The sequence below is a fragment of the Seriola aureovittata genome, chromosome 13, assembly GCF_021018895.1.
Source record: "Seriola aureovittata isolate HTS-2021-v1 ecotype China chromosome 13, ASM2101889v1, whole genome shotgun sequence".
NCBI classification, from domain to species: Eukaryota; Metazoa; Chordata; class Actinopteri; order Carangiformes; family Carangidae; genus Seriola; species Seriola aureovittata.
In genome coordinates this window covers 2,372,685-2,388,630 of record NC_079376.1, presented here as the reverse complement: position 1 = coordinate 2,388,630, position 15,946 = coordinate 2,372,685, and the positions used below count along the sequence as shown (strand labels likewise).

The 15,946-nt window shown below is 39.9% G+C and overlaps 3 protein-coding genes and 1 long non-coding RNA gene across 5 annotated transcripts in view; 1 reads left to right on the top strand and 3 right to left on the bottom strand.

The window, feature by feature from the left end:
* Positions 1 to 57: 57 nt before the first annotated feature.
* On the bottom strand, positions 58 to 2,404 carry mrps26 (mitochondrial ribosomal protein S26). Its single transcript, XM_056394172.1, has 4 exons — positions 2,050 to 2,404; positions 1,125 to 1,271; positions 836 to 959; positions 58 to 665 (listed from the first exon to the last, which is right to left on the bottom strand). Exons 1-4 carry the CDS (start codon positions 2,268 to 2,270, stop codon positions 534 to 536), a joined length of 624 nt encoding a protein of 207 aa, XP_056250147.1. The 5' UTR covers positions 2,271 to 2,404; the 3' UTR covers positions 58 to 533.
* LOC130180569 (uncharacterized) overlaps positions 2,367 to 15,946 on the top strand; it is a 29,779-nt gene continuing 16,199 nt past the window's right edge. For both annotated transcript variants that reach the window (XR_008829422.1, XR_008829423.1), the window contains exons 1-2: positions 2,367 to 2,456; positions 4,974 to 5,129. This is a non-coding gene — a long non-coding RNA (uncharacterized LOC130180569). The remainder of the gene's footprint in view (positions 2,457 to 4,973; positions 5,130 to 15,946) is intronic.
* si:dkey-33c12.3 (uncharacterized protein LOC335380 homolog) lies at positions 5,853 to 9,052 on the bottom strand. The gene is made up of 3 exons (XM_056394169.1): positions 7,894 to 9,052; positions 7,200 to 7,324; positions 5,853 to 7,013 (listed from the first exon to the last, which is right to left on the bottom strand). Exons 1-3 carry the CDS (start codon positions 8,896 to 8,898, stop codon positions 6,953 to 6,955), a joined length of 1,191 nt encoding a protein of 396 aa, XP_056250144.1. The 5' UTR covers positions 8,899 to 9,052; the 3' UTR covers positions 5,853 to 6,952.
* Positions 14,665 to 15,500, bottom strand: LOC130180566 (nanos homolog 1-like). The gene has a single exon (XM_056394171.1). The coding sequence runs from the start codon at positions 15,371 to 15,373 to the stop codon at positions 14,690 to 14,692; it is 684 nt and encodes a 227-aa protein (XP_056250146.1). The 5' UTR covers positions 15,374 to 15,500; the 3' UTR covers positions 14,665 to 14,689.

The following is a 15,946-nucleotide window of genomic DNA, read 5'->3' as shown; positions in this document are numbered from 1 at the left end:
CATCTAGGATATTGTGTCGTCTTGTCTTCGTTCAAAAAGATTTAGTGGAAAGTCCAATAAACATTAATTTACTTTATGTACATTACATATCACAAGCAGACAGTAATGACCAAAAGAACATGTTGTGGTGTCAGTACATCACTCAAATAATAAGAATATAAAACAGACATGAACAGTAAAGGCAGAATGGTTAAACTTCTCATCACATAACTAAGAAATATGTTTTCATTCTGTCAAAAGCCAAACTGACTCCAAGCTCATACTTTTCTGATGACGTGATGCCTGTCCATCAGTAATAAGTACTTCAGATTCTATGGAGATTATCCAAGTTATGTGCTGATGAATGATCTTTAAATATGTCGGAGTTTACAGGTACCACAGCCTTCTCGCCCTGAATGTTTTTCAGTGTTTGTGTCTGAAGGAAATTCACCTCCAGAGTGGATTAGACTCAAAGTCCCACTTAGACAAAACAGGCGCAAGTGTTTGATTTTTTTTTTCTCCTGAGACGGACGAACACAGGTTTGTCTGCCGTTTCACTGCAGCACTGTCTGTTTAACAACTCTGCCTTGTTTGTCGATGGCAAAGTTGTAATTCTTTGGATTGTCCAGAGCTTCCTCGATACGCTGATCCAAGTTCTCCAAGGTGATGAAGTTCTTTGCTTCCTCCTTTAAGATGTTGAAAGTACAAAGTCAAACCGAGATCAATATTCAGCATTAGAATCTTTTTTTCCACCTTTTCATCATTATACGATGTAGAATTGAGTATTTTAATGTACAGTTTCCCCTGTACTTTACAATATAAGAGGACAGAAAAGGCAAAAAGAAAGATATCGTACCTGCAACTGCAAAATCTCCCTCTCTTTTTCTTTGAGGAATTCTTGGTGTTTTTGTTCACGCTTAATGGCCGCCTCTATTTTCTTGCGCTCAGCTTCCTCCTCTTCTTTCTGGATCCTCATCATTCTGAGAGATACAGAGAAGAAGCTGAATGATCCACACTGTTTTTGGAATGAGATAACTTTTCTTTTTTTTTTTTTACAAAATAGATGAATATGAGAGCAGCCAAGAGCAGTATTGCAGACCAAAATGCATTACTCACTCCTCGCTCCATGTTTAATTTCTCCTCACCTGATTTTGAGCAAGCGGAGGTTCTCCTGGTCGTTCCAGGCCATGAGGGCGCAATGCTCTTCGGCCTCCTGCCTCGCCCTCTCCTCCGCCTGAGAGCCCGTCTCCTCCTCATACTTCTTTCGCAGCACCTCCTCCTTAAACTCCAGACTAACAAACACAGAGGAAAGAAGAGCCCAACTTTGTTCGGTCAAGTCAATCTCACTGAGTATTAACGCTGAATAAACAAATGTGAAAAATGAAATCTTCCTCTGTAGTCTGAAGGTCACAAATATAATTTATATTCTTTAATTGTATATATATATATATATATATATATATAAAAAATATTTAATGTGTACAGCAAAATAAATGTAAGACTTTTCAATAAATTCAATTTCATACAGTCACAGCAGTCAAATAATAAAGCCTACAATTACTTATTATATATGGATTTACTGACATTTATATCACATTTTTCTCTGTACCTCCCTTGACCCATGTATAGATTAAGCACACAGCCTTCATGTGATGTCACTATTGATATTTCTTGTTTGCAAATCAGTTAGAAGACAACAAACAAAGCCGTAGACATGAAACACCCTTAAAAATACACAAAACGACTGCAAAGACACGCAAAATGTCTGCAAATAAACGCAAAACGACTTTTCAGAGACGCAAAATGACCACAAAATTATGCATAACGATAGATATACTCAAAATGATCACGTATAGACGCAAAACGACTTCACATAGAGAAGCAATATGACCACAAAATACGCATAACGACCGCAAAGAGACAAAAACGTTGACTGTGGTCGTTTTGCGTGGGAGAGGTGGGGAAGGCATTTACTTGCACTTTAATTATCTATTAGGAGTGTTTTGTTGAGAACCGTTTTCAAGACTATTTAGCACTTCTTTAAAACCTGCAACCGGTGTTTTAACATACCGGAGCGCCCTCATGAGCAGCTGGTACTCCGTGAATCTCTCCTTGAGCACCACCATCTCCACCGGGTCGACGGGTGGAGGCACCTTGATACGCCCCTCTTTGGACCTGGCCACCGGGTCGTTGCGGGACTTTCGGCCGCGGACGGCCTCCACGAGCACGGCGCTCCTGGGCGCGAGGAGCCGGGTCGCCTGGACACTCCTGCCGCCGATAACCTGGAACATGACGGCGTCGCAATGTGGTATAACAGCAAGTGTAACGGTTAAACAAAACACGCGCGGTTAAAACAAACGTTGTAACATTGAGGCAGGAACGTTATCGACGTGAAGCGGCGGCCATCTTGTTGTCCTCTGACCGAAGGAAGTACTTTGCAAAGGGACAAGTTGTTGGGAAGCTACTGCCATCTGTAGGTAATAAAAGGCGTTTTTGTAACAGTCTGCTCCACATGAACGTATTAAAAAGATAATTTTAATACTAAATGACTTTTCTACGCTAGTCTGACTAACTATATAGTGGCAGCTAGGTAGGTAAGTTGGGATAATAACGGTTCAGCAGTCAAACATTAGCATAGCCTGTGTGGAGCTTAACGTCCTAGCTTTAGCCACAGTTTGTGTCTGTCTTGTATTTTTCACGAAAGAACATGGCTCATAATATTTAAAATTTACCTTTAAACAATAGTTAGGTTCCCATATGTATTCTGAAACAGGTTTTTCTTGCTGTTGTCATTCCTACTGTTCATATTGACCATTAAAATATCCCTTCTTAATGCACTTTCAATGATGTAGGAAAAAAGTCCTATAAATATACTCTGTTTGACAGATCAGTTGGATATCCTCCAGAGCTGCTGCCTTTTAAGTTAAAAAAGTCTTTGTGTTTGGTAGCTGAAAGAAATGTTTATTTTTGACTAAAAGGGTTGTAACTTTAGAAGATATCACGTGATTTGACTGAGCCAGACTCCTGAGACTTCAGTAAAAGTAGACCAGTGTCATTCACTTACATATTACTCAGTCAAAAGTCAGATTACATGTATTGAAAACCACCAAGGTAAAAATCCAAAATCACCGTTTAGAAGACTCTCTATCTATCTATCTATCTATCTATCTATCTATCTATCTATCTATCTATCTATCTATCTGTCTGTCTGTCTGTCTGTCTGTCTGTCTGTCTGTCTGTCTATCTATCTATCATCTATCTATCTATCTATCTATCTGTCTGTCTGTCTGTCTGTCTGTCTGTCTGTCTGTCTGTCTGTCTGTCTATCTATCTATCTATCTATCTATCTATCTATCTATCTATCTGTCATCTATCTAACTATCATCTATCTATCTAACTATCTGTCTATCTATCTATCTATCTGTCTATCTGTCTAACTATCATCTATCTATCTATCTATCTATCTATCTATCTATCTATCTAACTATCAGCTATCTATCTAACTATCTGTCTATCTATCTATCATCTATCTAACTATCATCTATCTATCTAACTATCTGTCTATCTATCTATCTATCTGTCTATCTGTCTAACTATCATCTATCTATCTATCTATCTATCTAACTATCTGTCTGTCTATCTATCTATCTATCTATCTATCTATCTATCTATCTATCTATCTATCTATCTATCTATCTGTCTGTCTGTCTGTCTGTCTGTCTGTCTGTCTGTCTATCTATATCTGTCTGTCTGTCTGTCTGTCTGTCTGTCTATCTATCTATCTGTCTGTCTATCTATCTATCTATCTATCTATCTATCTATCTATCTATCTATCTAACTATCATCTATCTATCTATCTATCTATCTATCTATCTATCTATCTATCTATCTATCTGTCTATCTATCTATCTGTCTATCTGTCTATCTATCTATCTATCTATCTATCTATCTATCTATCTATCTATCTATCTATCTATCTATCTATCTGTCTGTCTGTCTGTCTGTCTGTCTGTCTGTCTGTCTATCTATATCTGTCTGTCTGTCTGTCTATCTGTCTGTCTATCTATCTATCTATCTATCTATCTGTCTGTCTATCTATCTATCTATCTATCTATCTGTCTATCTATCTATCTAACTATCTGTCTGTCTGTCTGTCTGTCTATCTATCTATCTATCTATCTATCTATCTATCTATCTATCTATCTATCTATCTATCTATCTATCTATCTATCTATCTATCTGTCTGTCTGTCTGTCTGTCTGTCTGTCTGTCTATCTATATCTGTCTGTCTGTCTGTCTATCTGTCTGTCTATCTATCTATCTATCTATCTGTCTATCTGTCTATCTATCTATCTATCTGTCTGTCTATCTATCTATCTATCTATCTATCTATCTATCTATCTATCTATCTATCTATCTATCTATCTAACTATCTGTCTATCTATCTATCTGTCTATCTGTCTATCTATCTATCTATCTATCTATCTATCTATCTATCTATCTATCTATCTATCTATCTATCTATCTATCTGTCTGTCTGTCTGTCTGTCTGTCTGTCTGTCTGTCTATCTATATCTGTCTGTCTGTCTGTCTATCTGTCTGTCTATCTATCTATCTATCTATCTGTCTATCTGTCTATCTATCTATCTATCTGTCTGTCTATCTATCTATCTATCTATCTATCTATCTATCTATCTATCTATCTATCTATCTATCTATCTATCTATCTAACTATCTGTCTATCTATCTATCTGTCTATCTGTCTATCTATCTATCTATCTATCTATCTATCTATCTATCTATCTATCTATCTATCTATCTAAAGCAGATAAAAAGCCATTCACTTTCACTGAGGCTGCATTGGTTGTGCTGTGTGACTGTTCAGACAAAGATGGTGACACAACACAATTGTTAATATCGCACAGACTACGTTACAGCTTTGCACTCACAAAGTGCTGATTTTTGAAAACGACATGTTTTGTGTATCTCTTCAGGGTTCAGTGGGGCGCCTGGTGTCTGCCTGCTGGTGACTGATGGTCCCGCTGAGGCAACGTGCCACCACATTACAGCTACAGCCAGCTCGCCAGGAACATGGAATGATGGGAAATGGTGCAGTGCCGCTGTGTGTTGTTCCTGTGACATTGAGAGCTGTAAGTAAGGAGAAATTTAAGTAAGATGTGGTCTTACTGAATACTGCCTCCTTTACTATTTTTTGTTATTATTACAGATCAAAAATCAAACAGGAAAATGTTGCTCAGTTATCTTAGATATAATTTTCGTTTGACTTTTACTATTGGTAATTATTCACATATTTCAGTTGCATATTTATTACTTAAAGATGCCCAATGACGTTCAAGATAAGGTGCACTGTTGATTCAATTATAAAAGATGACATTAATGTGAAAGATGTGGCCAAGAGAGCCTCATAATTACACTTAATTTGACTCATAATTTGCTAAACAATTCACCCGGTCTGTCATTAAAGCAAGGTTCACAAAGGCCTTATGAAAACACATAAATGATTAACCACATCGTGTGACATCAGTCTAAAAAATATACCTGTTTTTGACCTGCCTTTGTAAAATGTATGTTTTTATTACTTGCCCACTGAAAACACAGTTTATACATCAAAACTAAAATGAGGCTACAGTTGATTTCTGTGTCTTGTCTTAGAATAGGCCTTATCCATCCCTGCATATTTTAATCGTTTACAGCTGGTAACATAGTGTTTAAATATATGCTAGGACCAAAACTAGATACTACATCGCCAAATAATTGTGATGTACAGTGGAGAAACAACACTGAAATGATTTTTCGTGCTCAACAAGTGTGTTAAATGAAGTGTCAAATGAAAACTCAACATACGAACCAGGTTGCAGGTCAGTTATATGTTTATTTAGCTTGTTGCCGACTGTTACAGGTACACCAAGCATAATGGTGCAGGCTTTGTATTAGTTTCACAGATGTAAAGCACCATCAGGTCTAAGATCAGCAGACAAACAACAAGGAGTTCCTGCACTTAACTTTTAGTTTCATTGTTTAGCTTTGAATGAACTTACAGAACAAAAAGAACAAAAATCTAATGCAGATAGGCTGAGAGACACACTGCATGATTATAAGGAGAAACCAGTAACAATTAGTCTTCCAAAGCATTTACACAGCCAGACGGCTATGCAAGAAAAGACACAGTTTAATTAGAAATTAGAAATTTAAATAACCAGCCAAATAGGAAGACCCAAACTCACACTGATTTTCAAATTAACCAAAGCTTGCAGTATTTTTGCAGATGTAAATGCAGAGGAAGAATAACTAAAAATGACAAAAATAGGTATAGTTAAAAGAAATGTTTAAGGTTACTGGTTCTCTGACTACGGCTATAGAACCAGGGGTGCAGGACAAAGCATAATTGATTGGTAGAGTTCCCAGTCAATAATGCTGCAGGTGTCTTGCATCAGTTCAAACACAGATAAAGTCCAAGCATCAAGAGATAATACAAAAAATTTTGCCCTCTTTCACAAACAATTGGTCAAATGTTTGCACAATGAGGCATCACAAGGGTCAAATGGTGAACTCTGCTGCTTGGATCTTAACATGTATGACAGGGAGAGGAACTCAGCCAAAAACAATCCTGCTGTCCGACATAGCTACGTAACTAATGCAGTGCAGCCACTCTGCATTTTTACAGTTTGCCGTCATCTTGATGTGTGGTGTCAGAACGTGTGTAGAAGAAGGGGGACTTCTGGTGGACCTCTTGTTTAGCACAAGGGCGCATCTGTCTTGAGAAGTATGAGCTTTGGTTCGCGGTTTGCTTTTTGGGGGGGAGTAAAGAAAGGAGTATTTTGGGGCAAAAGATGACAGAGGGAACAACGTAAAAGAAATGAGGGAGGGGAAAGGGTGATGTTTGGGTCAGGGTGGGAAAGAAGGGGTATGAAGAATTTTTTCAGGTTTATGCCAGGCTGGTGGCATTTAGATTTTAGTTTAGGGCGGGAAGGGCAGGGTAAGCCAGGCGAATCTCTTCTCCCTCCAGGAGTTTCCTGAAAAGGAAAAGAAAACAGATTTCTCTGAGCTTACTCTTCATTTATTTGCGTATTTTCACAACTGAAGTTTCGTCTCTTCTAAAACATGTTGCCCCAGAGAAAAGTCAACATCAAAATGAAACTAAAAACTAAATGGCAGCAATCTGAATTATACAATATTAGCTACGTATAATTGTGTTTTACCTGTACGCAGCTATTTCAATGTCAAGGGCCATCTTCACATTGAGAAGGTCTTGATACTCCCTCAGGTAGCGCGCCATCTCCTGTTTGGCTTCAGTGATATCCCGCTCCAGCTCACTTATCCTCCTCTGTGAATGCAAGAGAAAAAACAGCAATGCAGTGTCAAGTATCACAGATGCTGATGCTGCACACAAGAATATAAAACTCCAGCTCCACAATAAGTATTTTATGTAATATTTTTTTCTTTGTAGAGATTTGCTTCCGAATGAATGGAAATCAGATGGAAAGTGGTAAATGAGTATAAACAATTTTTGGAGATCCCTGATCTCTTTTTGTGTTTGCAGTTTTTTTTCAGACAGTAAAATTGCAGATTTTCACCTCTGCTGTGAGCCTGCCATCGTTTCCTGCTGAGAACTACAGTGTGGGGAGGGTGTAGCTGCTGCAGAGAATATATTTACATGTCATTTTGTTGCATAAAGACAGAGATTTCCTCTCTCTGTGTTTTCCTGTATTCTGGATGGAAACTATTAACGTTATTCCATCTAATCTCATCTAGTGGCCGAGATGGTTTATAATATTCACCATCTTTTCATCTTTCTGTCTTTCCTGCCCCTTTTTCTCTGTGCTCCAGTTTGAGACTCTAAAAACAAGTCAGTTGGATATGATGCAGAGCAGCGTCTGACTGTCCCTCATTCACCTGGTACTTTGACACGTCTTTGGCCTGCGTCTCCTCCAGCTCCTCCAGCTGCTTATTTAGGGAGTCGATGACGTTCCGGAGAGCCTCGATCTCCGACGAGCGGGTCTGAAGCAATCTCCGGTACTCCATGGTCTCCTCCCGGATGGCGTGCACGGCCTCGTTGTTTTTGCTGGCCATCTCAGCGACGCTCGCAAACTTGTTCTTGTACCAGTCCTCGGCGGCCTGCATGTTCTTGTTTGCCAGCCGCTCGTACTGCGCCCGGATGTCTCGCAGGGCGGTGGAGAGGTCGGGCCGGGACACTTCCACGTCCACACTGATGTTAGCCATCTGCAGCTGGACCTGCAGCTCTGCTTGCTCCTCTGCAAAGACCTTCTTCAGGAACGCCATCTCATCACAGAGAGAGACCACGGTGGCCTCGGTGTCACAGTTGGCGAGCACGACCCTGTTCGCCTCCTCTTTGGCCCTCTGCAGGGCCTCCTCGGCATCCATGCGCTGCCTCGTCTCCTCCTCGTAGCGCTCCTTCATCTGCTCGTACACGTCTCGCAGGTAGTCCCTCTCTGCCTCCATCCGCATCTTCTCCCCGTTCTCCGAGTCTATCATGGCCCTCAAACTCCGCGCCTCCCCCTCGTAGAGCGCCTGAAGACGGGACGGGTCGTTCTGCCGCCTCCTCAGCGCCTCCAGCTCGGCCAGCAGGGCCCGGTTCTGCAGCTCCAGGTGCCTCACCTTCTCGATGTAGGTGGCGAAGCGGTCATTCAGACCCACAAGCTGCTCCCTCTCCTGGGAACGCAGGCCCAGCAGCTCTGTGTTGAGCGAGCTGGCCTGAGCCAGGTTCATCCTCTCTGACCCATCAGGCAGGGAAGAGGAGGCCAGCCTCACGATCCTCTTCCCGGTCGGAGGCGCTCGAGAAGAATACAAAGAGGAGGACATGGAGGATTTGGTGGTGGTTCGGGAGCCTCTGTAGCTGTCCCAAGGGCGGCGGTAGGAGAAGAAGGAATCGTAGCTCATGATGAATTTTTGTTGTGGATTTTTTTGTTTGTTTAAGAAAAGGATATGGATGTTTTTAGTTTCAGAAGGTTTTTTTTTTATGTCCCCCTTGTTCTGCACACCATCGGTGAGGATGAGCGAGCGTTTTTGCACTGCACCAGCTCAGTGATGCTGCAGATCCTGGGCTTTTATAGAGTGAGGCTGCCCCCCCCCCTCCACCACAGAGGAACATCAGTGCTGTCAGCATTCACTGGGCCAATAGCAGACTGCTGCAGTGAGGAGAGGAGAGGTTGGTTTTCAGACTCACTCTCAGCCACGGCAGGCAGAGTACATGTGGTAGAGCAGGTTTTTCTTTTAACCTGCTGTGAAAATGGCGTTGAAATCAATTTCTCTTATTACTCTAAGTGTTTCTGTTGTTTATCCTCAGATGCATTTCTCAATCAATCAACAAACCCACATACATAAAGAGAAAAAATCTGGTGCAAACCTGGTGAAAATGACTTGAAACAAACTGTTTTCCACAACCTACTTAGAGAGAATCAATACATAGTGCATAAAGAGAGAGTGAGGGAGGCATATACCTGCACAGCCAGGCACTTAAAGGTTTTAATGCTCTAGAAAACTAGAAATTAATTACCTTAGAGATTGTGTGGCACTTAATTAGATTGATGTGGTAGATTCATGTCCAATATTTTATCTGAATAACATAAGAGATGACTGAACGATCCCACATTAACCCACATTCTGTGCTACAGACACCAAAACCCTTTTCCCGCAATATGAATCTGATGACTCTGACTTTAGTTTGTTACTTTTTGAGACATAAAAAACTGTATTTTCTTCTTTGTGCTCTTTTCTTTTTGATCATCTTCTCACTTACTTAGATATTAGATTTGATAGATACAGATAATAGATATATATAGATAGATATATATATACCCCTGTGCAGTGCCCTACATACTGCTGTTCTTCCCAGAGTATCTTTAGATGTTTCTATTAGATCTATTTAGATTGCAAATTGATGAGTCACTGATGTTCTTGAGGCGTCCTGACTCTGACAGTGTGTGTGGGAGACACCACCGAGCAAGAAAGTGCTATGTGTATCTGCTGACACAGAGAAACACTCCTGCTGTTTAACATCCAGAGATGAGTCAGAGGGTACCTGTAAATCATCCTCAGTGTTTGTTGAAAAGCAGCGGCGTCAAGCTGCTGCTCTTAACCAAGAAGCAGCTCAGATTCTCGCTCAAGGACACGTACTGGGCGACAAACCGGTGATACTTGCAAGAATGGAATGCATTAAAAAAAAAAAAACAACAAAAGATTTCAGTAATACTTTATGATACAGCCCATGATATACAGTGTAATTTCATTGTATGAGACTAAAATACTGACTGGTTCCTTCTGGTTCTTAAATGTACATTGGATGAAAAACAAATGAAAAAGTATTTTTGTAAATACTGGGTACTTGCGGGGTACAGGGGTACGGGTAATTGTGTATATCCATGTCGTGGAATAAGTGCTGCTCATATCCATATGTATAAATGCATACACTTGCCTATATAAATACATATATATACGTAAATGTTTTCCTCACTCTTGCACATACTCTACATATATAAGTATATTAACATAGACATTATAATCAGACCAGTAGTAGTGCTTTGTGTTCTTATAATCAAGGCAGGTTATGTGTTTACCACCTTTTTCATAATGTAAAATAAAGTAATAAGTAAACGGGAGAACAGCCACACATTATATTAAAGATCTCATACCTTATCATTACTGTGTAATGTAAAATACACATTTCAGTTTTTCCTCATCAACAAACGTTATTGCAGCGTGGGAGAAAACACAATAAAAAAAAAAGAGGGCAGCTCAATTACACCCACACCACAGGGATTTATTATCACATCTTCTACTTCATTGTTTGATTTGGAACAAAGACAAGGCAGGAAATGGTCACTGCATGCAGCTCATAATGGATCAGCTGGAGTAGAAAACAAACGTACCTTTGTCAAGTGCGCGTCTATAAAAGGCTTCTGTTGTCGTCTGATAAGAAAACTCTGGAAATATTAATAATTTAGTATTATAACTTACGAATGTGGGTGGATCAAACGTAGCTAATTATTTTAATTTCTATTTTTTTCTTACTGTCTTTCTTAAATATTTAATTATTACAATAACTAAGGTGGGCTGTTACGTAACGTGTAGCTGTAATTACACAGTAAAAAGGTTTATTAACACAATTTTCCTAATTCTTCCATTTTGTTTCCCAGTACTGTTCCTGTAGGTATGCAGCATTTCCAAAAATATAATACAGAATAAGTTATTACTCCCTTGTTCCACTGCACCTACATTTAAGTACCGAAATGGACAGGTCAGTATATTATTAGTAGGTTTATACAACAAAATGACACAATGAGTACATTAAAATTACCATCTCACTAAAGGCAAAGTAGGAAACATGCTTAATTTACTTTGGGGGAATTAAGTGTGGCATGTTGGAGAAGTGTCTTGGTTTCCTCATGACACAGCTTCCAGTAATTTCAACATCTCCCTTTAGATATAAAAACTAAACTGATGTTTTCAAGTCTGAAAAAGTAAATTATGTAGTAAATTATTGTTATTATGTGACACCATCCAGCCAGGCAGTGTCCTCCATTACTGAGGACTCGATACCTGCCAAACTAAAAGACGAGAAGTTTCTCTCTGTTTCTGATCTAATTAGATAGTTTCAGATTTTAATGATGTGGTGTTATTGTGTCAGTTACATCCAAAGGCGTTTATTTATAGCGCTGTAGTTCTTAGAAGCTGCCACTAGAGGTCAATGAAGCTCGCTGATGCTTAACATTTAAAGGATCAGTTCATCTAAAAAGGTAACTAACAGTTTCTCTCTCCTTATAGCTGCAGTTAATTAATTTACAAGGTAGTTTATTTACCAGGGACAATAGAGAAAAACATTGTTTGATAAAGGTGAAGCAGTGCAACAGAGTCTAAAAGTCTGAGACCACTTTCCCATTCGGGTTCAGTTTGACTGCTGGATTAATCAAGGTGTAGTTCACTTATATACAGTTTATCTCAGAGACATTTGTGGTGATAACGGTGCCACAAAAGTCTCATAGTGTCTGATGATACAGTTACTCACAGCAATCCACTGAATATTTGAATAGCACCGTTTAACAAGACAACTCAAAGTGGTTTACAGAACAAAATTAGGAAAATAAACACAAGGCAAAAAAGACAAATTTAAGTAGGATTATATAGAGTAGTATAAAACAGATTAAACGGGAGAATGAAAATTAGAGTGCAGTTACAAAGCAGTGCAAGATATGAATATAAATCTGTATTTAATGAAACAGAAACATATACAAACAGAAGAGTCTTAAGCCCTGATTTATGAGAACTGAGTGTTGGAGCAGACTTCATCTTTTGTTTTGTCGGTTCAGTCTGAAGGTTTTTACAGAGGGAGGTGAGGTCTGTTAATGTTGTTGCAGTTCTCAGTAGTTGCCAATAGAGGGTCAATGAAACTCATCGATTGCTTAACATTCAGGGCAGCTCACCCAGAAACACAAAACCCTCTTCGCCTCCCCTCAGAGACTCTCGGTGCCACTGCCTGATTGTGGTTCACTCAAACACAGTCAGTGGGCAGTTTGAGTTTGGGCAACAAATACAAATGACTTTTAAAAACTCTCAACAGCAGAGTCTTATTCTAAATGTGACATGGTTACTCACAGCAATACACTGATTTCATTTTTAAGTTTTATCTAGAACTAAAGTTCAAGTATCAGCTGATGTCTTTCTTTTGCACAGGAGGAAGAAACTCTCCCCAATACACTTAAAAAGAACAAGCTAACTTTATTTGTCATTTTTAAGTTGGAACAACTTCAGAAAATGAAGTAAACACAACTAAATTTGGAGTGGATATAAAGTCAGCATTTCTTAAAACTAATAGTTCTTTAGTAACTAAAGAAGTATGAGCAGCAAAATGCACTTGATCCATCAAAGTAAAAATACTTTGTTTCCTCTGCTTCGCCAATATATTATTATATATGACATTATTAGACTGTTAATACAGATGCATCAGTGTGTACGTGGCATTTTACCATGAAACTGGTTTTAACTTCTGCATATACAATTAGTTTTGTCCAGTGGTTCCCAACCAAAGGTATCGGCCCCTCCAAAGAGTCATCAGATAAATCTGAGGGGTGGTCAGAATTTGTTTTGTGAAATATTGGATAATTTTACTTCTGTAGGAATCGAATTAATATTGAAATAACAACCATATGAGACGTTTAAAGGGAAAATCATTGTTAGGTGACGTCTGAACTAAGCTCACAATGTTAGTCTTTAACATTGTATTGTATGTTATATGCGTATTGTAGTTTTGTTTTTTGTGTGTATTATAGGTTTGTATGAAAAATTTAAAAACGTGCAATATTTCCATCTTAAATGTCGTGGAGTGAAAGAGTAAAGTGACAGGAAATGGAAACACCTCAAAATTGCATTCATTAAATAAGCCTGAGCTTATCTGTGCAGTGTAAGGCCTTTAAGGGACACGGTCGTTGCATGTTTTGAGCACTAGGTGGCGTATTTGTATTGCGTGCCAGAGTGACGACTGTAGACGTTTTCAACATTTGTGTGAAAAAGCTTTTTTTTCAGGGAATGTTTGACAAACTATTCTGAACTCAAAGTAACATTGATTCATGTTATCATGTGTCCCGCTGCAGGCTGCCAAACAGCTGTCATCATGAAGTGACTGAGAATAACATTAAAAATCAGTTGTGGTTCCATAGAGTTACAGAAAAATGCAAATTACAAGTTTATTCAGAGGTTATTTACAGCGAATATATTTCCCAATGATACATAAGGTAAAAATAAGTACATAAAACATTTTTTTGACAGATAAAGACTTTGGAATGTCAGGCTTTTCATTGCTAAAATCGTTTTTAAACCCTTTTGTACATTTACAAGAATTGCAGGTACACAGTTCTACGTGGAAATCAGTTGAGCATTTGTGGTTTTTGAACTTAAGACATATATAATATAGAGCTTAGAGCTACTTGAAGAGCATGTAGGTGAACTGCATGTCAGGTCTACCTTCCACTGTTTTACATTCAGTTAAAATCTGCAAAATACTATCCACGTAAAATCACATAAAGAATATAAGACATCCAACATATAAACATACAGAAATTACCTTTAGGCTAAATACAAAAGTGTATTCCTTTGGTAGAAAACATTTATCTCAAGAAAAAAAACCAAAATGTGCTCGATATAGAGAAGTATATCTTGCATCTTGCATGGCCTGTCAGACTCTTTACATCCACTGGCCAATGAAGTGTGGGACTAAACATTCATCTCATATCAGGAGTGCTGCATATTCATTTATGTTGGCATCTCATAAACCCAAAGCAGCCCGCTGACATGCACAGGGCTGTTTGCACTGGCACTGCGCTACTTGAAACACAGCAACTTGTGATTACAGCATGAAGGTGGTCATTCACAGGTCGATCTGTACAGTACTTTGGTTCATTATTTGATCACCAAGTCCTTAAGAGTGCTGGGGGAGAAATGCTGCGCGCAATGCGTCCAAATGTAAACTATGTGCCCATAGAGTTACAAGATAGACCAAACCATTACAGATGAAGCAGTTAGACACTTAGAAAAAAAAAACAATACAATAAAAAACAAAACCATAAAAATCTTATTTTCTTAAAATCTCTCTCCAGACTTGTCTTGTGCATGAAATGGGGCAAAATTACTGCCATACACACTAGTAGTAGTGCAACTCAAACTTCCTTCATCTCCTCGCTTAGAAGATTTTCAGCCTTTTACCAACCGCCCTGCCCCCCCGCACCACTCTCTGGCTCGGCTGGTCTTTAGAGAGCGGGCAGTACTTGATGGTGTGCGCATTGTCGCCGTTGGCACTGCAGAGGGGGCAGGTGTATGCCCGGAGGATGGGGCACAGGACCCTGCCGTCCGCTGTCTTCAGGATGTGGGTGCCGTAAACCTCCTCCGGCGCGCCGTTATTCCGACAGAAGACGCACACCTTTGGCTCCGGCTTTCCCCTCTGAGTCTGTTTGCGCCTTCGCTCCATGGAGAGCAGGTCGAGGCCGGAGAAGCTTCCCCTGTAGGAGGGTGAATCTCTGTCTCCCAGCGGCGAGTCGCCAGCGAGGTGCTCGTACGGCCTGAGAAGCGAGATACGCTCCTTGAGATCGTAAATGGAGATCGGCGGGGAGCCCGGGGCCGCGCAGCAGCAGTCCAAGTGTCCGTCGCTGTCCCTGCCGTGCCCAATTACGCAGGAACAAACCGGGGAATCGTCCTCCAAGCCCAGAGTCGCTTTAAGAGACTCGGTGATGGAGTTGGGGCTGCAGGACTGGCTGTTGATCTTATTTTTGGCCACAAGTGTCGACAGGCCGAGGTAGTCGTTCCAGAAATTAAAAGTGTAATCATAGGGAGACCGCGCGTCCAGGTAGCCGCGGTCTAAGAAATCCATCCTGTCAGAGCTGCAGGTTTAACGTCCACAGAGGTGAATAGGTGTTTCGGGTGATGTGTTTGTCAGCATGGGGAGTCTGTGGAGATGATCTACTCTCTTCTCTCGCTGGGTCTAGTATGAAGAGCACTCAACATGTAGGCGCTTATAAGTTCCCCAGAATAAAACAGGGGGGCGTGGTTTGGTTCAAGTTGATTATCTCTCTGGTCCCATAGGAGGGTCTACAGAGCAGAGCAGGGAGTTACTGAGCTGGGAAAATCATTTGCCCTTCCACAATATGAGCATTATCTCTAAAAGAATATATTTTTATGTCACAAGAGAAGTAGTTGTCCTATTTTTCTCTTAGTTGCTATTATTTTTTGGTTGTTTTGCGCTTGTTTTTGTTGCTTTTTGGCAGTTTAAGAGAAAGGCTTAGATAGAAATCAGCCAAAAACTAAACTGTTTCATGTTTAATGTTCAATTTACAGGAGGGACATAAATGTTTTTTTAATTTAAGGTAGATAAACACCCAGTAGTTGTTTGCATCCAGATGCTTTGTTTGCCTCCAGCAGCAGTGAAGGGAAACCCCTGTGAATC